The 25,752-nt window shown below is 26.8% G+C and overlaps 1 protein-coding gene across 1 annotated transcript in view; it reads right to left on the bottom strand.

Annotated features, from left to right (window-relative positions):
• LOC124430461 (mucin-2) overlaps window positions 1-25,248 on the bottom strand; it is a 35,161-nt gene extending 9,913 nt beyond the window's left edge. Inside the window, exons 1-2 of the mRNA XM_046977053.1 lie at window positions 24,916-25,248; window positions 1,121-1,177 (exon numbers count right to left, since the gene is read on the bottom strand). Of these exons, the coding sequence (XP_046833009.1) occupies window positions 1,121-1,177; window positions 24,916-25,006 (148 nt within the window). The 5' untranslated portion in view covers window positions 25,007-25,248. The remainder of the gene's footprint in view (window positions 1-1,120; window positions 1,178-24,915) is intronic.
• Window positions 25,249-25,752: the final 504 nt, after the last annotated feature.

A 25,752-nucleotide genomic window follows, 5' to 3' on the forward strand; every position in this document is an offset into this window, starting at 1 on the left:
GAAAATTGACCGAAAGTTAGTTTTTAATAAATTCATTCTAATAAATTCAGTCGTATGTTGATTTTTGTATATATTGATTTTTTGTATTAAAAAAAAAAAAAAAAAATAATAATAACAACAACAACAACAACAACAGCAATAATACGATCATCTGATTCGTGTAATTCAATTTAAAAAAATAAGATAAAACTTATCTCAGTTAGCGATGATTCATTTATAAAAAATAATTTTTATTTCGAAAGAATTACAAAAAAAAAAAAAAGAAAAACAAAAAATAAATATATGAAAGAAGAAAATACATTTTTATTATAATTTATATATATATATATATATATATATATATATATATATATATATATTATGATAATATATTTATAATCAGTAAAAAAATGAATATATTTTTAATTTGTCTAATTTATTTCTATTCGACAGATTACGCAGATCTATTTAACTAAAACTAATTATGTTTATTAATTATGAAATGGAGATATAGAAATGTTTTTCAGTTCGAAGGCTTATATATATATACACGGCCGCACCTCGCGTCAACACGCACGTATAATGTATAGACATGACAAATTTAATATTCATCATGTGGAGAAAGTAAAATAGGTAGAGACAAAGGTTGAAGCAGAAATAAAGTGTTTAGACATAACATTGCTTTCAGTGTAATAGAAAATTTAGAACATATATATATATATATATATATATATATATATATATATATATATATGTGTATGTATATATTAGTATCAGAGATACATAAGAAAATGATCGAAATCAGATTTTTAGAGAAATCATTTGTTATTGAGTCGAACATATATGAGTATATATACAATAACGAATTTTTTAAAGAAAACAGAAAAACAAAAAAGAAAAAGGATAGAAATTGGACAAAAAAATCTTTGGGGCGCATAAAGACAAGGTGATGTTTCGATTTTTTTTTTCTTTTTTTTTTTTTTTTACAATTTACATATATCTCTCAATAATATATGAGAATATGTTAAGCGCAATGTTATGTATATTTGTATATTTGGAAAATTGCCAATATAATTATACATATATATATATAATTAATATCTTGAATGTTTAAATACAATAAAATCAATTACAAACTCACCCTGCAAGTCACCCTCTATCCTGGAGGCTCTAATTTGATCATTGTCAAAGTCTCCATCTGTAAATGAAAAAGAAAAAAAAAGAAATACATATATATATATATATATATACACACACACATACAACCATTGTTATCACTTTTTCTTTTTTTTTGTTTTTTTTTTGAACATCATTGTCATAATGTAAGATCATTAATTGTAAATTAAACGATTGTAATATATAGATAGTATCTACTAAATAAATATATATATATATATATATATATATATATATATATATATATATATATATACTAAGAATATATTAAATACGTAAGTAAATAGACTGGAACATTAAAACACACATACGCATACACGCATACGTACATACAAATGGTGACAGTTAGAGATCAAGAGATTTGTAACTGTATAAGAAGGAAAGATGAGAAATTCCATACGTCGGGGATACCGAAGACGGCATTCGGAGGCCATGACATACTGTTATTTGACCGACTCCTTTCTTCTTTAAGAGAACGCAATATCTACATTTGTGTCGATCGGATACTCGATGCGACATCTTTACGGATAAGTGATTCTACCAGACGTTTACGAAGAAAGTCTCTACCTACGGATAGACGACGACTATTGACCATCACCACTCGACATATTTCTTCTTGAACAAATCGCCGACATGAAACTTCTTGTGTTGAGTTACAACAAAATTCCCATCATTAAAAAGAAAATTCATCGAAATAATCATTATAAATTTTCAGATAAACATTATTATCGACGATTTCAATATATTCAATATAATAATTTTTAACTGAATATCTATTTGTCTGGTTATAAATTTTTTTTTTACAAATTTTTATTATACTATAATATCGTTTGTTTTATTTAAATGACTTCTATTTTTTATTTTTTCTTTTTTAAATTTCGATACTAACAAATCTCTTAAAATTTCTAATAATATCTCGATGACAATGTTAATTTCATTATGAACATAATCGTTCGATAATAATGTATTAAGTAAAGTAAAATAATTATCGTGATAATATAATAATTAAATATGATAATTATTATTTTAGAGATAGAGATTGAATAGAATTTGGATTAATTTTAGGAATTACAAAAAATGATTTACGTGATCTATATTTCTAGAAACATCTTCACATTTGTTATATCCGTTCGATACAAGTTGTATTACAAGAGTTACCGATTTGGTATATAAGTCTCGTTGTAACGGGATCACATTTGCGGTCTAATGGAACTATGTGTGTGAGTGTGTGTGTGTGTGTGGGCTATGTAAGGTGGTAGCCCGTGATGATATAGCGGTGAAACTCTGTCGCGTTCAAGACCTGACCCCCTATCACACGAGGTCACACGTCGATTAAACGTTTCTTTGCGATTAAGGATACACTTTGTAGATCATTAAATGCAATAGAAATCTACGATGGGTTTTATAATAATGTGATTTTTAAAATCAAATAAAAAATAATCGTCGATTATTCTTCCTCGAGATTTTTTTACAATAATTTGTTCTTCATTTTCTTCCTATTTTCTTTGTCGTAAAACAATTTTATAATTTTTTTTTCTTTCTTTTTCTTTTTTTCTTTTTTTTTTTTTTTTTTTTTCAAATTGTAAAAACACTTTTTCGTACGATCCTTCATTTGTTTCATTTAACTCTATATAGGATAATTCAATTGTAATTTATCATGGTGTCATTAAAAATGTCAAATTAAAGTTATAACTTTTAAACGTGATTGTTAACGATTATCTTTAAAAATGAAAAGTAAAAAGAAATAGATTGTAGACAGTACATTTTACTACGTGATATTATTTTGTCTTAATGTTCTTACATGTTTTTCTTAGAAATTCTACTCGTAATGATCGGTTAAAAAAATGAATGACGTAGTAAGAGTAACATAGTCGCTATATTACCTGTTCCCACGACAGAACACTTTCTCTCTCGTACTTGGCGCTTGTGTACCTGAATTCACAATATTTCATGCACTTTTCAATGCTACCGCATGTATAATACAATCGATAATCTATTTGCAAAACTCATTATAACTAATAATACATTTAACATTATTTTTATTGTGAACTCGAGCGAAAAAAAGAAGAAGAGAAAAAAAACGAACAAACAAACAAACTTCGTATAAAAAATTTGTAGCAGAAAATATCTCGTTCACGGTTCTTTTTTTGCTTTTTTTTTTTTTTTTTTTTTTTTTTTTATTTATAATTTACTCGATTTTAAACTTAAAATTATTTCTTTGAAGTTTTTAACTCTTTTTTTTTTTGTTTTTCTTTCTTTCCTTTTAATTTACACAAAATAGAAGAGTTTATATTGGAAAAAATTTTGATCAGAAGGCGTTCATTAGATATTTTTTTTATTTATTCTTTATTTGATTTTAAAATTACTCTTTCGAAAGTTTTAAAATCTTTAGAATTTATATGTAAACTGTATATATTAGAAAGTTCATCAGTTCTTTCGTTTATTACTTATTCGATTTAAAGCTAATTTGTTTTCTATCGTTAAAAATCTTAAAATTCAAGTAAAAAGAGACATTATTAAAAAAAAAAAAAAAAGAAAAGAAAACATAATCGATTTCTTCTTCCCTTCTGAATTGAACTTGTCTATTGTTAAAATCAAGTAAGAAGCAAAATTTCACTCACATTGATATTGAGATAGTATTTCCGTAATGAAATATCTTCGCTTCGCGCGCAAAACAATTTTATCCTTTCTTATGATCCTCATGATCGCACGACTATCAATATTTCACGTCGTTCAAAATGTAATAAAAATCTTACGAGAGATCAATTCCTGGTTCGACGTCTCCTTCGAGTTTTATAGTACATACTTTCTACTTTTTCTCTTAAGTCATCGTTTTACAACGTAATCCCTAAGAGTTTTAACCCTAACAGGAACAACGTGAAACAATATTTGATTCAATTCATTTCGGTTCTTTTCTTTTTCATTTAAAAAATATATTATTTTTTAAATAAACAATTTACAATTCATTGATCAATATAAAAATTAATAATCATATAAAATCTATATATTATAAGGATATTTTATTTATATATTTAAAATATTACTTGATATAATAAATAAAATATTAATATAGTATAGTATTAATGATAGTTAATTATATACGCGTACACTTATATATGGGATATAAAAAAAAAATAGAAAAAGATCACATCAAAATTGACTGAGAATAGGCTAATTATAGGAGATAATATGATATATAAAATAATTATATATAGTATCAAGAGTAAAATTATGTTATATTATAACTTTCGCGTATACGAGAAGACGTATAATATGGTGAAAGATTTGGAAAGGAAAGTCCATTGTTTTCAGTATTCAAAGTATTTTTTGTTGTCCACTTCGCTATAAATGTTACCATGATAATGAGAAAGGATAGGATTTGTAACCGCACGAGAGAAGAACATCGCATACCAAAGATGTGTTTTAACCGATTGTACCTACCACTTATTCCATCCAGTCGCACGTGTAGCGTATAGCAAATACTATAAAACCGCAAACACAATAAAAGAAGATGGCGCATATCTTACCGAGGTTCTTAGCTCTAGAAATTCTAAATTTAAAACGTATCCTTGCGAATCTAATTTGTAATATATAAATTTAATCATTTCGCATTATCTTTTCTTTTCTTTTTTTTTTCTTTTTTTTGTTCTTTTTTTCTTTTTCTTTCTCTTTTTTTCTATCTTTACTATAAACTACAATTAAATAGCATTCTGTACGATATAATTATATAATAATATTTTAAGTAGCATATCAAATTATTCAAAATTACTTTCTTATCAAATATTGTGCGACTATATATAGGTATATTATAATTATATTCATATTGAATATAAATTATAATAATTAATGTCAATTGAAATAAATCAATATATATATATATATATATATATATATATATATATATATATATATAGTATATTTTGTTGACTAATTAAAAATATAAAAACAAATTAAATCATTTATACGTACATCCTCCGGTCTTCACATATATTATATATTCTTTTATGTAATTATTTGAAAAAAAGTAAAAAAAAGAAAAAAAAAAAGAAAGAAATAAAAAAAAATGAAGATAAACTCTATAACTAACCGGAATATATCCATTCAATTAATTGTTACGTAGCTGCATAATAAATAATAATAATAATAATAATAATAATAATAATAATAATAATAAAAACAATAGAAAAAAGAAGAATGCAAGGAAATGCAGGATACATAAAAAATGAAAAAAAAAAGGCATTAAGGTGTACAATGCACACTCAAGATTGGATCCTAGATATTTACGGTCTATCGCTCTGTTGGTCAACTTTAAAATAAGGCTCCACTAAATGATTCTTAACTTCTTAATTTAACGTAGCGTGAAGATGTTTTTATACATATACACACATATATATATATAAAAATTCTAACGGAGTATATACGAGGAATGATTTCATTTATTGATCGAACAAAATCTAAAATCGATTGATCTATGATTCCACTTTCTCTGTAAATACGTGATTTGATTGTCATATTAAATGTTTTTTGAAAGTGCATATATACCGGCTACAATATCAGCTTTGCGAATATGATTTCTTTTTAAATATTAATAAATTGTTTATTTTTGTGTATACACACACATATATATAAGATATAAAATATAATAATACAATAGTTAATAAAATAACGAAAGATAAAGAGAAAGTGTAAATCTATACTCTTCGAAAAGCAATCCATGATATGAATTACATTTCCTCCAACTGTTTCATCATATTAATTAAATAATGAAATGTCCATCACTTTATAAGGTGATTCAATGATTGTATAAAAGGAACAAGAAAAGAAAAAAAAGTAATAGATATACATGGTGTCATCCGAATGGTGACTTCATAGTGCAAAGTATTAAGTTAAATAGGAAAAGGAAATGGAAAACATTACATGATAATGAAATGTTTACGAAGTGACATCAGGTTCTTGATATCTTAAAAAAAAAAAAAAAAAAAAAAAAAAAAAGAAAAAAAAAGGAGAAAAAAAAGAGAAAAAAAAGAAGAGGAAGAAGAAGAAGAAAAATTACTCTTCCTCGCTTAGAACGATTAGCGTTAAATAAAATGGTAGTGTTGTCAACAGTAATGTAAACAGGTAATGTTTAATGAAAATTAGTCGTTTCACGATTGACGATTTCTTCCGCCTACTTTTCCTTCGACATGGCATTAGCTTATGTTATGAGAATAGCGTAGGAGAGGATAGGGGAAGTGAGAGACTAATCGGGACACACCCGGTATATATCATGAAAGAATGCTGCGACGTTTGGCGATACCACGTTATACACATGTACTCATGCGATTTCACCGCGGATTTCCATGCACGGATTAACTATGTGACTATTTAACGCGTGCGAAACCACCATCGTACTATACTCCATCGAATGATTACATCAGTAATATCTCCAAGTATATGTCATAAATCATGTTGATTTATATCCCTCTTCGTCACTCCACCCTCGTTCTCACTCTATTCCCTTCTCTAAAAAAAACCAAAACAAAAAAAAAATGAACGAACAAACAAAAATATCTTCTCGAAATATATCATTTGTCTTAATAATTCTTTTCTTTTTTCTCTGTCTTTGTTTTTTTTTTTCTTTCATATATACATATATATATATATTTGAAATAGATAGATAAAAATGGATAAAACTTTGAAATCAATTCTTAGATCAGATTAATATTTAAATTATGAATTATAATTACTAATTAATGATCATGTCAAGATTAGTTGACCTAATTCAAGAATACGATTGAACGTTTCTCGGTTGCCGATCAACCTGTACCAGGATTGGATTTAAGAGTGACCTTCTTTTTTGAGCGAAAGTTTACTTGCCTTCGGACTCTACCAGCTAAGGATTTCATTAATTGCTGATAGTTAAATTCTTTTTCATTTCTTTCTTTCTTTTTTTCTCTTTTTTCTTTTTTCTTTTCTTTTTTTTCTTTTTTTTCTTTTTTTTTTTTTTTTTTTTTTTTATTACGATTCAAACATATGAAAGAATTTCGTAGAAAAATATTTTATATCTGAACATGCATACTTATATATATATATATATATGTAAAAAAATATATAAGTAAATATATATTACTTATATGTATTTTAAATATCACACATCATTTCGATTATCTTTCAGGATGTTCATTGCTGATAATAAAGATATAAAAAGCTGTCTGATGAATAAATATAAAAAAAAAAAAAAAAAAAAAATAAAAGAAACAGAAAGAAGGAAACGTTAATATTAATCGACATTTAGTATACTTTGGCAATCGCTTAAGATCTCATGCGATAGGAGGAGTATCGTTGAAGGTAGAAGAGCGATAGTATGCATCGAGAAGAAAGTCAGAGCTCTTTATTGAATAAGATTGGAATTGGAGAGTTGCAGAAACCAATTTCACTTAATGTAAGTGTGGATAAAATCGTACGTTCAACAACGTTGATTAATAAATAAATGATTTAAGAACGGTAATCTGTTAGATACAGCTATATCTCGAATTCTATTGAACCCAATTAAATCCAATTCAATTTCTTTTTCATTTCTTTTTTTCTTTTTTTTTTTTTTTTCTTCCTCTTCTTCCTCCTATTCTTAAAATACATCATATTAAATTATTTTCAAATAATACAAACATTATAAAATTTATTAATAATTAAATAATTAAAATTAATTATCAATTGAAATATTATTTGTTATATATGATATTGCGTCTACACGTATATGTACTCTTTGAAAACATATAACCTTTTTCATAATGAATCAAAGACGGTTCTTCCAGTTTGGGCCCTATTCAGGTTAACAGTGTGTGCCCAATGCTCGCATCCATGAACAGTAAGGATGTAGGCCGAGCCCGATAGCCCCAGGGTTATAACGGGTCGGCACACTAACTTCTGTATATTTCCTCATCGGCTCGTCAATAATTCATACAAATATTTGCATCTTATCGGTTAGAGTCGTTGCAACATTAATTGCATTTTCCATTGTTCCTTTTTAGTTAGTTAGTTAAAAACTAATAATATCTTATCTCTCGTTATACTTCAATAAGATACATCACTCGACTTATCACGAATTATTACAGCTTTATAACAGTATATTCAATTTTTTTATATACTTTTATAAAATAAGATATTAACATATATATATATATATATATATATATATATATATATATATATATATATATATATAATTTCCAATGAAAAGATATCAAGTAATCATATATGCATGATTAATAAATTAGGAAGGCTCGTTTGTTCTATTGGTCACACTTATACAATTTAAGATGAGTCCAAAGTTTCTAAGTGATTTTAAAAATCTATAAGGTATTTTTTTTTTTTTCTTTTTTTTTTTAATTTTGGGCTAACTTCTTTCCTTTGTTTTTGTTTTCTTTTTTTCTTTTTTTAGATCGTCAAACTACAAGGCTAGAAATTTTTTTACAATCTGAACGTTCTCATAATAGAGTAACTGATATATATGTATATATATATATATACATATAATAGTTATATAAAAGTTAATAATAATTCGAATCTATATATATTGTATGTCTTGAATGATACGAAAAGGCTTCTTCGTTCGAATCACAGACATTACAGCTTTCTCCGCGGAATACAAGGCGGAACCGAAAGCAAAATCGGTCATTCAAAGTGAAGATGCTTCTTCCAGTTGATGAACCAGTGAAAATTCACCCATCTGCTTCTTTCTGCTTATTCTCTCTTATAGAAAAAGATACTTTCTTACAAAGAATTAACCTACATCGATGACCTAAATATTTTCAATCGCTTTTAAGTCGATTTCCTTTTATTTCTTTTTTTTTTTCATTCTCTTTCTCTTTTTCTCTCTCTCTCTCTCTCTCTCTCTCTCTCTCTCTCTCTATCGTCTTCAATAAAAATTAATTCGTTCTCTATTCATATCTATCAATATCCCTATTCATACTTTCGTCGTTATCATGATCTCAAAAGAACAAGACTATATCTACGGTTAATCAAATTCATACGATTTTGTAGTTTTGTATTTTTTTTTAAATTCGATTATTCCTTTATTTTTTTTCCTTTTCTTTTTTTTACTCTTTGTCAGTTCTTCTTCTTCTTTTTTTTTTCTAGCTTTGCTTTTAACAAATATACCAGAGTGTTTTTTAATATTGTTATTTGTGAGAAGTAAGATTTTTAAAATGTGATCTTTCTAATTACGTTCCGCGAAAAGTCAATGAGCATTGGGTGCCAAAATTATGAAAATTAATATTATTTTATATTATTTTCATGCGTTTTATTTAACACAATGAAAATTTCAAAACAAATATTTCTATTATATTCCTAAACTTTTACGTTTGTTTAATTAATCCATTAGCAATATTTATCGATTCAATAAAATGTTAAATCAATATGTTAAATTAAATATCTAAGGATTTGTATAGAGTTACTTACGTCATAAGAAAAAGTTTAGAAAATTATCACGATAAAGAGTGAGAGTTTACAATATGCGTACAATACTATAATCTTATTGTAAATGTATTCTTCTTGCTGGATCTATCGTGAAATAGAAAATATGAAATAATAAAAATATTTGATAACATATGATTATCAATGATCTAACAAGCAAATCTAAATAATTAATCTTATTGTTAAGAACAAATTCTAATCTGTCGCATTAGTTTTTATATCTTTTTTTTTTTTTTAGCATAATATCGAGCACATAGTGTCGCGTTGGTACGTCGAGAAACCACGATGACTCTCGAGGGAAAGCATGAGAATTACATCAGTCCTTTGGCGTCGCACCTTCACAGTTTCCCAGACACTTTCTATGCAATGTTTCGTTTCGTTTAGTTTCGTTTCGTTTCGTTTCGTCGTTCCTGTTACTTGTGTATGAATGATTTCGCATCGTTAAACCACATATATACAATGACAATGTATATTTGTTGATTTCGTGTGCACATTGCACACGTGCAACAAATAAAAATTTGTCTCTCTTTCTCTCTCTTTGCTGCTCTGGAATTACATTTGTCGAATAGTCATTTCGCAAGGGTATAATAGTGTATTCTCGATGGATACCATTCTTTAATCAGAAAGCTTCAAAGATGGCGCGTATGTCAAGAAGAAAACCATATAGAATACCATAAAAGACTTGACAACTTGATAATAAATTGATTGATCATTTTATTGTTGATGTAAAATGTCTCATTCTATCAATAGAATTCTTTCATCTATATTTTATATAATAATTTTTCTCTCTAATCCTATTTCTCTATATTTCTCTCTCTCTCTATAATATACATACTCTACGAATATTTCTATCTCATACAAAATAATATGAAACGAAAGAGATTGTCTCGTTGTAGAGGCGACGCTTTCAGCCTCCGGGCAAGCCTTGACAAGAATGTATAAGGAGTACTGGGTTTCTCTTCTACTCTATCAATATCCCCCACCTCTTATCTTATTTTCTCAACTATTATCTCGATCTCATTGAAAGATAAAGGGACTAATCAATTTTTTTTCTCTTATTTAATTTCATATACCTTTCGACGTGTTTCAAATTTCATCGTATTCAAATGCACCAAAGGAAAAAGAAGTTCCTATGTTTTTCTTGTTTTTTTTTTCTTTTTTTTTAATTTTGCTACGATTTAAAAAAAAAAAAAAAAAAAAACAGGATTTTTTGATCGATATATAAAATTATCTGAGAACTATCATTACTATCCTACCTTTTGTATTTCATCAAGACAAATTGGAAAATAAATATCTATGATCTTCTTCTTAACATTCAATCCAGTTTTAATAACTTGCAAGTTAAAAATATTCAAAGTATTCTAACTCTCCTTTATTTTCTCTCTCTCTCTCTCTCTCTCTCTCTCTCTTTTTCTCTTTCTCCCTTCTTTTCTTTCTTTCTTTTTTTTTTTATCTGGTCTCAATTATTTGCATTAAGGGCAAGAAGAATGTAATGTTACAAAAAAATACTTTCTTCTTATTCTCCACAATAAAACTCGAAATGATCTTGAATCTTGACCCTATTGACTTGTGTAATATCTATAAAAAAAATATATATATATATAACAATGACTTAACAAATACTTGAAACTTTCAATGTTAAAAACCTAAAGCAGTATTAACAATTTCTTGTTATAACAACGATAAGGGTTTTGAACTCGAAAGGAAAAGATATTTCCAGGAAGTAATTGAAGTAATCGGAGAAATGTGAAAGAAAAAAAATAAGAAAGAAAATAAGTATGAAAAAAATAGAAGGAAAGAAAAGTGAAACACCACACAGTAGACATGTAATATGGTGAAGGTAAAATAGTCCCGGCTATATATCTAATATATACATACATATATATATATATATATATATATATATATATATATATATACGTATATATATATTAATCGTGCGTACGGTTAACGTAAGTAAGTATGTACATGTAACATGCAATTTGGATCGCGTGTAAAACCGTATTTACACGGTTCGAAGAGTACAGGTAGAAGAATCATCTCTAAATTGTTAACATCGTCTATAACTATCCTAATATTGTTAAAATATATTCATTTTTAGGGGATAAGAAAAATTATTTAATCTCTCCTTCCCTTTTCTCACGTTGTGCTTATTTTAGTCGTTGAAAAAAGGAAATAAAAAAAAAAAAAAAAAGAAATAATAATGATAATAATAATAAAAAAAAATGAGAAGAAAAAAAGTTACATCGAGACGGAGAAAGTTTTCCCCTAGTAGAAAATATTTATCCCTAAATCGCATCCAATAAATAAGAATGATATTTTTATTTTTGTGATGAGACAATTTCCCCCGCCCCCTTTCCTTCTGTAAAACCTTCTGTAAAAAAAAATGATAAGTTATTTGTACGATTTATTTATTCGTAAAGTGTAAAAACATTTTACGCGAATTCACGAATAATCCTTTATATGTAATTTTTCAATTTCCTTTAAAATAAAAAAAAAAAAAATAAAAAAAAAAAAATAACTCTATATCGATCCCTTACAGTCCATACACATAGATCGAAAAACCGCTGATCCTATATTAGATCGAATTTTTGTTTTTATCGGATGGATCGACATGGAGAAATAAAAGGCAAAAGAAGAAGAAGAAGAAAAAAAAGATAAGAAGAAAAGAAAAAGGATTAAAAGAAAAAGAAATTAAATATATAATTGAAAGAAATGATTCAAATGAGAGAAAGAGAGAGAGAGAGAGAGAGAGAGAGAGAGAGAAAAGATCTTTTCGCAATTGTTACGTTATTCTCACAAAACAGTTCTACGTAATACATAAGAATGCTCCTATTTCTTTTGATATCGTCAACACAATACAAGTATTACATATATCCTATCCAAGTTGAAAAAAGACAGAGAAAAAGAGAGAAAGAGAGACAGACAGAGAGAGAGAGAGAGAGAGAGAGAGAGAGAGAGAATAAGTATGTAGATGTCTTCCTTTTAATGAAAATCCCACGTTACAAATTAGGCGAATCCTCTCGCTTTGCTCATTACGGTGCTTTTAACGATAAAGAAGAAAAAGAAAAAAGAGATGAAGAAAAAGAAGAGGATCTTTACACGACGTAACCGTTATTATTTACTCAGTCAGTCAGCTACAAGATACTTTCATCCTTATGCAACGGAACCAGATGCTATCTACCTTCCTCTCTTTCCAACGCTTACCTTTGCGAAATCATCGAGCCAAACTCTTGGAAACTATTCTCAACTATCTCATCTTTCGATTCGCATCAGTAAATATCTGATCTTTTTCCTCTTCTTTTTTTTCTTTTCTTTTCTTTTCTATTTTTTTTTTTTTTCCTTTCGTCGATCATAAATGGGGGTGAAAATTTCCAAAAATAACTTCCTCGATGATAGTTGGCGTGATTCAATCTCGTGATTGGAATAAAGGAAAAAAGAAAAAGAAAAAAAAAAAAAAAAGAAAAAAGAAAAATTTTAACTTTAAATTTATTAAGATAATTCGAAGTTGATACGTTGGTTTTCACCTTTCGCGATAATAATTAAATGATTTTACAGCTTGTACACGCACTTCCGTTTTCTTATATAACTTTTCGTGTAAATAAAAGAAAATAAAAGTGATCGATCCATTCGATTCTAGATATATTATGTAAGATATACTTTGATATATTTGTATTCGTTATTTTTGTGTAATACCTATTTATAATTTATTATTTTACCTCGTCGATTCGTTTAATGATGATCAAAATAATAATACATTGTTAGATCTGTACGTATACTTTTACAGTTTTTATCAGCTTAGTTTTTCCTATTTATACTTAAGAATCGCGATGTAACACGAAAGGTTTTTCTTCTTTTTTTTTTTTTCTTTTTCCTTTTTATTTTCTTTTTTCTTTTTCTTCTTTCTTAGAAAGGCCAGTGAAAGCATCAACTACTAATCTAATTTGACACGCCAGGGTATTGAGAACTTTTATCAGATTTTTCTTACAATTATTAATTGACGTCTTAACGTACATCATCGTATTTTATATATTTAATTATGTATAAATAGCTAATTAAATAAATTTGTAACTACAAAAGAGATATTTTTCTTTTCTTGTTTGTTTCTCTTCTTTTTTTTTTTCGTATCCATATCGTAATACAAAAGAATCGATTTTAAATAAAACTATGTAATTGAACGAGCCTCAAAATTTAAATATCATTTCAGTTTAATAATTTTTAAATATATCCTTAAAAGAAAGAACAGTGTCATTTCGTAAGAAAATGATCCAACTGATACACACAAAATTTAGATATTATTTATTACGAATATTTCTACATTTTTTGAAAGTTATTTAAAAAAAAATATATATATATATATATATATATGCAAATGATAATTCGAATAAATGATAATTTGAAAAAATGATAACATTAATATCTTTTTTATTAAATATTCTAGAAAAAGAAAAATTGATTCATTTCCAATAATAAGATACAACTCATAAGAAATTTGAGAAAGGTGTCATATTGTAAATCGTATTTAAAAGATGATATCAATTAGAGGAAAAAAAAAAAGAAAAACAAAAATTAAATCATTAAACTTTACATAGATTTCGAACAAACTTATATAATATATATTCCAATAATATCTAAAGTCATTGCCATATTTTCATTATTACAAATGTAACATTGGTACGAATAAACCCAATTTCAATATAATCATTGATAAAATCTTAGATATATAGCACTATTAATGTCATACCACTATTTAGAATGCAATTAATATTTTGATTTGATTTTCCTACGTACACAAAATAACTTGTTTTATACTAAGAACATGCGTCATTCACCTTTCTCATACAACTCATTGACATAAATCAAGATTAATAACATCGAGTTTATATTTTTTTATCTATTTGAAGAACCATATATTAAATGTCACAGGTTTTATGGTAACGTGTTTTCCGTTTTTTTTTTTTTTTTCTTTTTCTTTTTCTTTTCTTTCTTTTCCTTTTGTATGGTAAAAGTGAATCAATTGCAAAGTAAAAGTTCCTTGAGGATAATTAAAATCAATGACATTCTTTAAGTGTTCGTAATTTTACGATCTGGAAAAAGTTAAGAAATTAGCCTAAAAAAAGAAAGAAAGAAAAAAAAAAAAAGAAAGAAAAAAGAAAAGTTATTATTAAAGTCAGAACTATGAATCCACTTGATATACATATTTATATCTTAGATTAAATGAAATAATTAAAGATATTTTCTCTCGATTAATAAGAAAATTATGTATTATTATAAATAAACGTTATTAAATATAGTTACATGTCATATAGAGTTTTTCAAAATTAATATAATTCGTTCGTTAATGGTAAGAAGATATAGTCTGTAGATTGCCGTGCATATTAAATGGAAGGAACATGTAGTAGGTAACACGAAGGAGAAAGTGGTCTCCGGGGCAATAGTTGAGGACTAAAATGCTAAGAACAATGAAATTATTTAACATCCGTGACTTGTACTTTCTATCGTACATAAACATATATATCCTGTCAATTCGACTTGTTTAAAATAATATTCTTAAGATGTAAAATAAATAAAAACAAAACGAAACAAAATAGAACAAAAAGTAAAAATAAGAAATGAAAAAAAAAAAAAAGAAAAACAAAACGATCAGAAGAAATTTAAATCCAATTTCGTGATGTTAACGTTGAAAATTATTTTTTAAGAAACTTTCAAATCGTTTATTGCAATTATTAAAACAAAACAAACAAGAAGAAAGAAAAAAAGAAATAAAGAAAGAGTATCCATAAATCTGAATGATTTTGACTTAAAGATGTTTATATAACGGCATGATAGAGATGGTATGACACTCGCATGAGTGCCTTCTATTATTATAACGGTTGTATTTTTGTTCGTATGCGTAAAACTATGTACTTACGCCCAACTACACGTAAGCTTTGTGAAAAGAACAGAAAAAGGAAAGGAAAGGGGAAAAAAAAATGATCAGATTAAACTTTCTTTTAGTAAACAATGCATATGAGAAACTGACTAACTCGTTAGTCTCTCTCTCTCTCTAAAAAAAAAAAAAAAAAAGAAAAAAAAAGAAAAAAAAAGCCAGTTAAATTAACTAATTATATTAATTATTAATTCTTCTAATTATAATTATAATAATTATTTAATTCTGAGCTTTCTTGCATAAAATTTCACGTAGTAGTCCTTACTTTACGTCGAAATTTTCCTAACGTTAGAATCCTTTATTAAAAATTATTTTTTCATTCGATCAAATTTTCTTTCGTTACATTATATACGGAAGTTATCGATGCTTTACGGTACATTTAATATATATATATATATATATATATAGGAGAATAAAATAGATGCATTATTAAATCCATAAAAATGGCGAATACGTTACATGGCAAAAACTTAGGCCAGATTTTCGATTATATAATTCCATAAAACGTTGAATTAGAGATTAAATTAAACTAGTTTTAAAGAAAATAAGAGTAGATTGATTTCGACCAGTCCTTATAATTTTATAATCGAGGAACGGAAAGAGAGAGAAAGAGACACACGTCCAATGTATGTATGTATGTACGTATGTATATATTTCTTTGGTTTCGAAAGTTCAGTAAACGGAAACGTGAAATGAATATGTGTGTCTTATTACTTAGATACTATCTTTCCTTAAACATCTAGGCTAAAAATTCAGAATTCTCGATTGGTTTACATGTATGTATTACACTAACCTATTCGATCGACCTTCTTCTTCCTACGTACTTTGATGATTGAATAGTATATTCGGAAAGAGACGAGTACGACGCGTGTAGTACACCGAATGTGAATTACGTTACACTTTTTGTCTCATCCCGTGTCGTGTTTATTTTGCCAAAATTCAATGACGAACGATAAATAATTTTGTTTTGTCCTCTGAAGGACAACGTGTCTTTATCGCTTATATATGTAAATATATATATATATGTGTGTGTGTGTGTGTGTGTATGTAGTTATTATGAAATCACATTTTGCGTTCTTCAAAATATCTACGAAAAATACAACTTAACTTTAGTGAGCGTGTTTCGTTCGAATTGAAGAATTTTTTTTAAACTTTCATTTTGTACAGAACGATATATGTATTCACAAATAATACGTGTAAATACCATATGTAAAAATAATATATCTAAATACGCGGAAATTAATTAAACGTATAGAAACGTTATAATCTTTTTCTTTTCTTTTATTTTATTTTATTTTTTTTTTTTTTTTTTTTTAGATCTATATCTTTACCTTACGTATTATGATCTGTCATTGGAGAAATATTTCCAACAATCAAATAACTTTGAATTTAATTAATGATAATAAATATTTTAATATATTTCTTTCTAGAATCTATGTATAGTTTTATTAATTGTTTAGAAAAATTAAATAATTTCATCAAAATTTTATATATAAATATATAAAACGATAATTAATAAAGGTTATGAAAATTTAATTGAAACAAATAAATATAAATAAATATAAATAAAAGTATACGAATTCTAACGAATATAGATATTTGAATCTATGTCACATGATTATTTATGAGTATTCATTGGAATATTCATCGGAAGAGAATTCAATGAGTTTTAGCGAACTATCGAAGTATTCTTTTACGATGGGAACGTAGGAATATTCTAACAATATCATATGTTACCAAATCCCAGTATTATTCTAGTGTGTATACGACCTGAACTAGTTTGTCTCAGTCATAAAACTCGGTAGCAGAGGAAAGACTTCGATCACACACCTCCAACATTCTCACCGTGTTATTAACTAACAACTAATTGAACAATTTTGCTTTTTCTTTTTTCTCTCCCTCTCTCTCTCTCTCTCTCTCTCTCTCTCTCTCTCTCTTCTTTTTTTTCCGTTTCTTCTCTCCTCTTTTTTCCTTTTCTTTTGCTTTTTCTCTCTCCCACTTCCCTTCTACGCGTTAACACTTTTTCTTATCGTTGTTGCAATTCGTTGCTCAGAATATCTAATGACCTAAAAATGTCCTTCTATCTTTTTTATTCATATATAACTTAGTCTGACATTAGAATATTAGAAAATGAAGTTCTTATTAATATTATATACGCCAGAGAGAAATAAAATCGTTTTGCCATTCTCTTTCTAACGTTCAAAGGAAAATGGTCGAAAAAAGAAAAAAAAAGTTAATTAACGGTGCGTTAGAATGTATAATATGAACGTAATAAAGTAATGTGTGTATATCTATATATATATATATATATATGAAGGACATAAAAAGTTGTCTTTATCGTTCATCGTACTAGAAACTATTTCGTTGGATATTAATAAACGATAGAATATTAGTCGATCGTTTAATAATTATCAACGAAAATTTGCATTTTATCTTTTAAAATTAATTTCGTTAATTACGTTCGATATAATACGAAAAAACATAAAGTACCTGTAAATAGAACTCCAATCCATTTTGTGATAAATCTTATTGATCTGAAATATTGAACGAATATTTGCAAAACTGGTATAAATATTTTTTTAGATATTTACAAGAAAAAAAAGAAGAAGAAAAAAAAATAACAAAAAAAGAAAAAAAAGAAAAAGAAGAAAAGAACATTTGCAACAGAAATATTTCAACTGTTCGAAATATTTCACTGTTCAACGGGATTAACGTCTCGTCGATTCTTTATTCGTTTTCTTTCCTGTTCTGTTTTTCTTTTTTTTTTTTTTTTCAAATAATTTTCTAATTCAACACAGAATGTTTAGAATTTAACAAAATAAAGGATAGATCGAATCAAGTGAAAGAATGTAGGACGAATGCGCGTACAGAGGCAGACGAGATGCTAACGACATACCAAAGACACGCCTGTTTCTACGTTCCCTCTTTCTGACATTTCCATGTAGGAAGGATCGACGGATATCGTTGCGTCCATTAACATTGTGTGTGTGTGTGTGTATGTGTATATCTATATATGTAGAAATAAATTGCAATCAATGTATATATTTATGTATATACGTATATATATATATATATATATATATATATATATATATATATATATCATGTATCTTGATTCATTTTCTCAGGCATAAACTTCTAATCTTTTGTCTATGATTTTCTTTTGAAACAGTGAGAGCGTATCTAATCACTGATTATCAATCATTCAATTTATAAACTTCGTTCCAATGAGAAATAATAAGTATGAGGATAAAAAAATTATTGAGGATTATACAAACATACCGAGTAAATTCGAATATAATTTATATTTAAGCACAGTGAATTAATTTCCGATTATTAATCCCATCGGAAAATTCTATAAGGATTTTTTCGATGAGTTAAATATTAATTATTTGAATAACTCATCAGTAATATAATCATGTATAATTATATTATAGTTATCCTATAAATTCAATCTCTCTCTCTCTCTCTCTCTCTCTCTCTCTCTCTCTCTCTCTCTCTCTCTCTCTCTCTCTCTCACTCTTCTATAAATCTATAAATGATATTTCAATGAATGACATACATAATAGTATTACAAGGTAAATAGAAATGAATAGAAATTGAGTAAATCCTTTGGTACATATTCATAAGTATAACAAATTATTTTCTAAATTACAAATATTCGAATTTGTACAATAATATTTCAATTAATAATAATAATAATAATAATAATAATAATAATAATAATAATAATAATAATAATAATATCAGTAAATAATAAAAAAAATTAATAATAATAGTAATAATAGTAATATTGAAAATTTACAAAAAAAAAAAAAAAAAGAAAGAAAATAGAAAAAATCTCTAGAACGAATTAATATCCAAGTATAATTAACACATATCCTATATGACGAAAGGAACAGAATGTTGTAAGTAAGTATATCGATCAATCTCAAAAGGATTTTTAAATTAAATATATATATATATATATATATATTTATATATATACTCAATCGTAGGACACTGACCGGACATACATACATACATACATACATACATACATACGTACATACATGCATCTTGTTATTTCGTAAACGGATTTGGACGATTTATTTCTAACTTAATAACATATTCAACTAAATGTCCCAGTTATTTTAATTTCTAAGTCATTGTATCGTGCTTCTGGATTAGGGCAGTTATGTCATCGGAATGCATTACAATTTGTAATGCGCATACAAATGAACCTTACTCCTTCTTTCTTCTTCTTCGTCTTTTTTTCTTTCCTCTTCTCTTCTTTTTCTTATTTCATTCCATTTCGATTTTTTTCTTTCTTTCTTCTCGTACCTTTTTTTTCTTTTTTCTTTTTTTTTTTTTTTTCTTCTCTTTCTTTTATGAAAACGTAGCGATTATGCGTAGGTATATTAATTAGATCTCCTACGTGAACGCGTGCAATCGTTTTACAGTTACTTGGTCGCTATAACACGTGCCGAGAGAGGCACGCGCTCTTCGAAACATATATTCGCACGTTTGCAGCTATATCGAACATATGGTACTAACGCGTACCACTTTATATATAGTGTTCCTGAATAGGACGAGACTTATCAACGATGTCGAGTCATCTAACGTGACTTTTCAACAGAGAAATATTTTATTCTTTTCTTTTCTTTTCTTTTTTTTTTTCTTTGTTTCTTGTTTCTTCTTTCTTTCTTTCTTTCTTTCTTTCTTGTTTTTTGTTTTTCGTTTTTACTATTATTTCTCATTATATCACATATCTAAACGTTCATTACGATTAAATGAAACTGTTTCCAATCGATTTATTCTAATCAGACAATATTATCCTATAATAAAAGAAGAAAGTAATCCCCGTTCGAAATTCATTCAGATCGCAACTTTTGAAAGAGAATCGACACGAAACATTTATGAATGAATAGAATAAAATATTTTTTTTTTTTTTTTTTTTTTTTTTAAATACGAGAGAAAAAAAAGTATTATGAATTTGTTTGAAATTCATTTGGATAATAACTAAGGATGAAAAAGATTGACAAAGCTATTTATTAAGTCTAGAAAAAATTGAATAAAATATTTTGCTCAATATATATATATATATATATAAATATATTTGTTCATTTATTACAACAAATTATTCAAATTATGTTCATATTGGGATTATATATAATCACAATATTAAACAAATGTGTTCCTTTTAATTTGCACTATTAATGGTAAATGTATAAGTAGATATATATATATATATATATATATATATATATATATATATATATGCATGTAATTATAATACCGTTGTTCATAGAATTACTAGAAATGGATTAAAGTTATATATCATCGAAGCAACAACCCGACGTCCTTCGTCACAGGATTTCATTGGCATTTACCGTTGTAACGTGACTCGTGTCCTCTGCATTCTCTTTCTCTCTTTAACATTCTCTTCCTTTTCAATCTTCTTCTCATTAGCATTTCTTTTCTATTTTCTTAATGCCTAGTGTAATCATCTATTCTTATTGCCAGATTACACCATTTATTTATCATTGTCGTCTGATCTACGAACGATCGATCCCTTACTTTCAACGTCATCATCATTTACAATTCACATACATGTATGAACTTCCTTGATAACTTTCACCTCTTTCAAATAATCTTCCTTCTCAATTCAATTAAAGCTTTCATTTTAAATCATTATTTATATTTTCATAAGGGAACATTCTTCGTGGAATTGTATTTTTGAGGGGGAAAAGAAAATAAAAAAGAAGTAATAAAAAGAAAATAAAAGAAGAGAATTTATACGACGGCAAATATCAATAATAAATAATGAAAACACTTTAAATGCGTCATGACATAAATTTTTTTATGCGCTTTAATTGACTCAAATTTTTAACGATACGTTTGATAACGCATCAATATGATTTGAATTATTAAATATGTTCCATTGAGAATAAAATCTTTTAAATCTTAGAATGATCGATATATATATATATATATATATATATATATATATATATATATATATATATATAAAGATACTAAACGTGTTCGTAGTTTAATTGACCCATTTCTTAGGATCTTTACTATTGAAAAGAAATGATCGAGACATTACAAAAGGATTAATAGAACGATGCCATCTAATAAATCGTGTCTACGAGAGAAAAGTAACGATCTGTTTCTTCTTTTTTTTCTTTTCTTTTTCTTTTTTTCTTTCTTTTCGCATAAATACAAAGCTAATATTATCTGACTGGAATACAGATCACTAAAAAAAAGTGGAACTTGTCAATGTAGGTTGAACTCGTGCTGTGAATCGATTACACAGACAACTTCGTTTGTATCCGGCTGCAGTTATCGTTCATTTGGGATCAAGGTTAAACTTCCCTCAATAATAAGTTACTCAATTTCGATTTATTCCGAAAAGAGAAAAAGAAAAAAAAAAAGAAAGAAAAAAAGAAACTTATATTACACGTACCAAATGCAAATAATTTTATTCCATCCTTTTTTTTTCAGACTTAACAAGTTGCACTCTTGATTTTCTCTCAGCTGTTTTTATAATACTTTCTTTTTATATATATATATATATATATGTGTATATATATATATATATATATATATATATTTTTATTTTTTTAAGAAATTAATTATTTATCATCAATGCAAAGAAATTTTCTTTTTATTATTAATTATTATATCATGTATTTATGATATAATAATTAATAAATAATTATTTAATTTGATAATAATGTATGAAAGATAATAAGGATTACGATAAAAAATATCCAAAGATTTAATTTAAAATAATGAATAATAATGAATTACTTAATTTAACAATAAAACAAAATAAAAATAATAAGAGATTAGTAAAATCGAAGAAAAAAATAAATGAACAAACAAATAAATAAATAAATAAGTATAATCATATATAATTAAAATAATTAGTAAAATAAATAAATCACTTAATTATTATATTTAATTATATTATATAATTTATGATAAATTAGATAAAAGAAAAAACGGGACAAACAAAATATAATGAGACTGATCATTATGTCAATCTAGGAAACAATAAAGTTTTAGCAAAGTCATCTAACAGTGATTTGTAGAATCCGTTAGAATCCTCTTTTGTTTACATACTTGCATAAGATAATCATTAGATGTAGGTCTTCGATCGAGAACACGTATTACATTAGAGTGAATGAATATCGATTGACCGTTCCTTTTAACTATAATTCTTATTACTTCTTGCATTGAATTGATAATTCAAGACACGTCTGTTAAGTCCGTTAAGAATCTAATTAATGTTATTGATGAATAATCATTCAATCGGATTTATTTTTATCAATTAATCCATCCGTATGTAGAAGTGGGTTTATTAATTAATCAAATAATCTTTACGTTTTAATATCATTTCATAACATTAATACATTAAAATGTTTCGATCAATTAATTTCGATGATATTTTTTTTCTTACTTTTTTCTTTCCTTCTTTTTTTCATATATATTTTCTTTAATTATTCTATTATACAACATATCCTTCATCAATATTAAATTTTACTTTTATCTAAGAAATATTTCTTGAAAAGTTATGTGAATCGCATTAATAGCAACGTGACTACGATATATATATATATATATATATATATATATATATATATATATATATATTTCTCTAACCATGCAACAATCATGTGTTTCTCACAGTCATACAATGAGTCAAGAAGCAATCGAGTATATCGAGTTCAGTGTAACTTTCTCAGTGTAATAATAATCAGGATCATGTACATATGAAAAAAAAAAAAAAAAGAAAAAAAGTAAACATATATGTGTGTATGTGTGTAGGATGTCTTAACAATAAAAATATAGGCATAAAAATACGCAAAAAAATTATTTTATAGCTGACATTAATCGTATACCTTTAAAGACAATTTATACTAGGAAACATTAAGTGATATAATCTCTCTTTTCCTACCAATAAAGGACAAAGGCTAGGACCAGGAATAACGGCATACCATGAAAACTGGATGTTTCGTGAGGAAAATTTATATATATATATATATATAATAGAGAGGAATAGAGAGAGAGAGAGAGAGAAAGGTAGAAAAAAAATGTGAAAGCCATTGCTAACTTATATAATTCAGTATTCGTAAGTGTAAAAGTCATGAGACTATGGACGTTCATATGTATGTCGACGGAATGGAAGGTGGCCGTGGAATACTTCGAATTGTAAGAATGTAATGCATTTACAATTAATTTCATAAGTCTTATTATAAGAGACAGACGTAGAGAAAGAGAGAAGGATATAGAAAATCGATTGCAAAAAAAAAAAAGGTATAAAAGAAATTTTTAAGAGCAATCAAAATGAAAAAAAAAAAAAAAAAAAAAAACAAAGGAAAGAAGAAGAAGAAAAAGTAGAATAGAAAAAAAGAAAAAAGAATGGTTAATTTTTAATTGAACGAAATTTCTCTTATTATCGTAGAAAGTATTACGATATAATAGTAACAAAGGTGCGATTTGTTCCTAATCCTTGAACTTTGGTTGCCAAACTTGTTTGTTCGCGTGGGCGAATAATCGAACGGAACGAAATAAATTTGCGTTGGTATTGTTCGAAGAAATAATATAAAAAGATTTTTATCGTGAGAACGTGAAATCATTTTTGATAAAGATAGAAAGAAAAGGGATAAGAGAGATGATACTTTCAAATTCGATTACCACGTCTTATTATTACTGGTTTTAAACGTATAAAGAGAATTTTCTCGCGCGTTGTATTAGAAGCAACGAGAAAGATTGGGATGAGAGGGGATGACGGGGTAACGGGGAGAGGGACGAAAGGACTTGTCTCTTGAAAGTTAGAAACTCAGCTTAAAGGTGAAATTATTATGGAAGAAGATAGATACTACCTGCTAATAGTTCATCGGAAAGAAAATGCAAACAATTCTCGATTTCTCTAATAAGACAAATTTGCAACAATAAAAATGATGGACAACGACAGCTACGACGACGATGACGACGACGTTAAATAAAACGATAAATTTGATAAACGTGTTATTCTAATAAATTATATTTTAATAAATCATATTAAAGATTAATAATCGAATAGATCATTGATAATCAATAATTAGTAAAATTTTATTGAATAAATTTTGCTCGATCGAAAGATCAAACATTTTATTTTATTACAATGACGATTAAAATAATCGTCGAATCGTTGAGATCGATCAAATCGATAGATCAATAAAATCCTAATTGTTATTAAATAATAAATAAAATAAATAAATTTCTTTTAAATACAAGAGGAATAAATCGAAATCGTAAATAATAAAAATAATACAATAAAAATCGTTCAAAATAAAATATAATATTATGTATACATATATGTATATATAGATCTTTAAAAGACTCACCCTCGGAACGACCGGTGGATACTATGGTCAATAGTACGATACTAAATAGAAGAAGTTTCGTAAACAATAGCTGCCACATATCTTCGCCCATCTGAATCAAATTCTGTTTAACTGGTTTACACTGTAAACTTCTTTGCGAGTATTACGACGATAATCTATACACTGTCATTAAAACCAACCCCCGCGCGGCCACGTCGTCGATCCCATGGAACAACACACAAATATTTTGGATCCAAATTTTATTGATATGCCTCTTGTCCCTTGCCTTCCTTCTGTTAATTAATGAATGATATAATTAAAAAAAAAAAAAAAAAAAAAAATAATAATAATATCGCGATTGTCGAAGGGAATGAAACGTAGATTTCGTTGGTAATTTAAAAGAAAAAAAAGTGAGAGAGAGAAAAAGAGAGAGAGAGAGAGAGAGAGAGAGAGAGAGAAATTAAATAAGATCGAAATAATAAATCTTGTACGAAGAAGAAGAAGTAAAGGATGAAGAAGAAGAAGAAGAAGAGGAATGATTCTTGGACGAAATAATCGAAAGTTTCACCTGGTCAAAACGGAGAACGGTCGAGAGTTTATCGCGAGTTTAACTCGACTCACCGAGTAGACGACCGATTGACGTTTTCTCTGGGTGCGTAACTTTGTCTGTGTCTCGGTGAGTACTGAAGGAGAACCAAGGCCCACCGGGTGTTGGGAACTGGAGAAAGGTGTATCCAGCGAGAGGTCGAGAACGGGGAAAAAGAAAGAGAGAGAGAGAGAGAGAGAGAGAAAGAGAGAGAGAGAAAGGAAAAGGTGGGAGGGATGGAATACAGATGAAAGGGGGGGATGGAGAGGGGG

The sequence above is a fragment of the Vespa crabro genome, chromosome 18 (assembly GCF_910589235.1).
Source record: "Vespa crabro chromosome 18, iyVesCrab1.2, whole genome shotgun sequence".
NCBI lineage: Eukaryota > Metazoa > Arthropoda > Insecta > Hymenoptera > Vespidae > Vespa > Vespa crabro.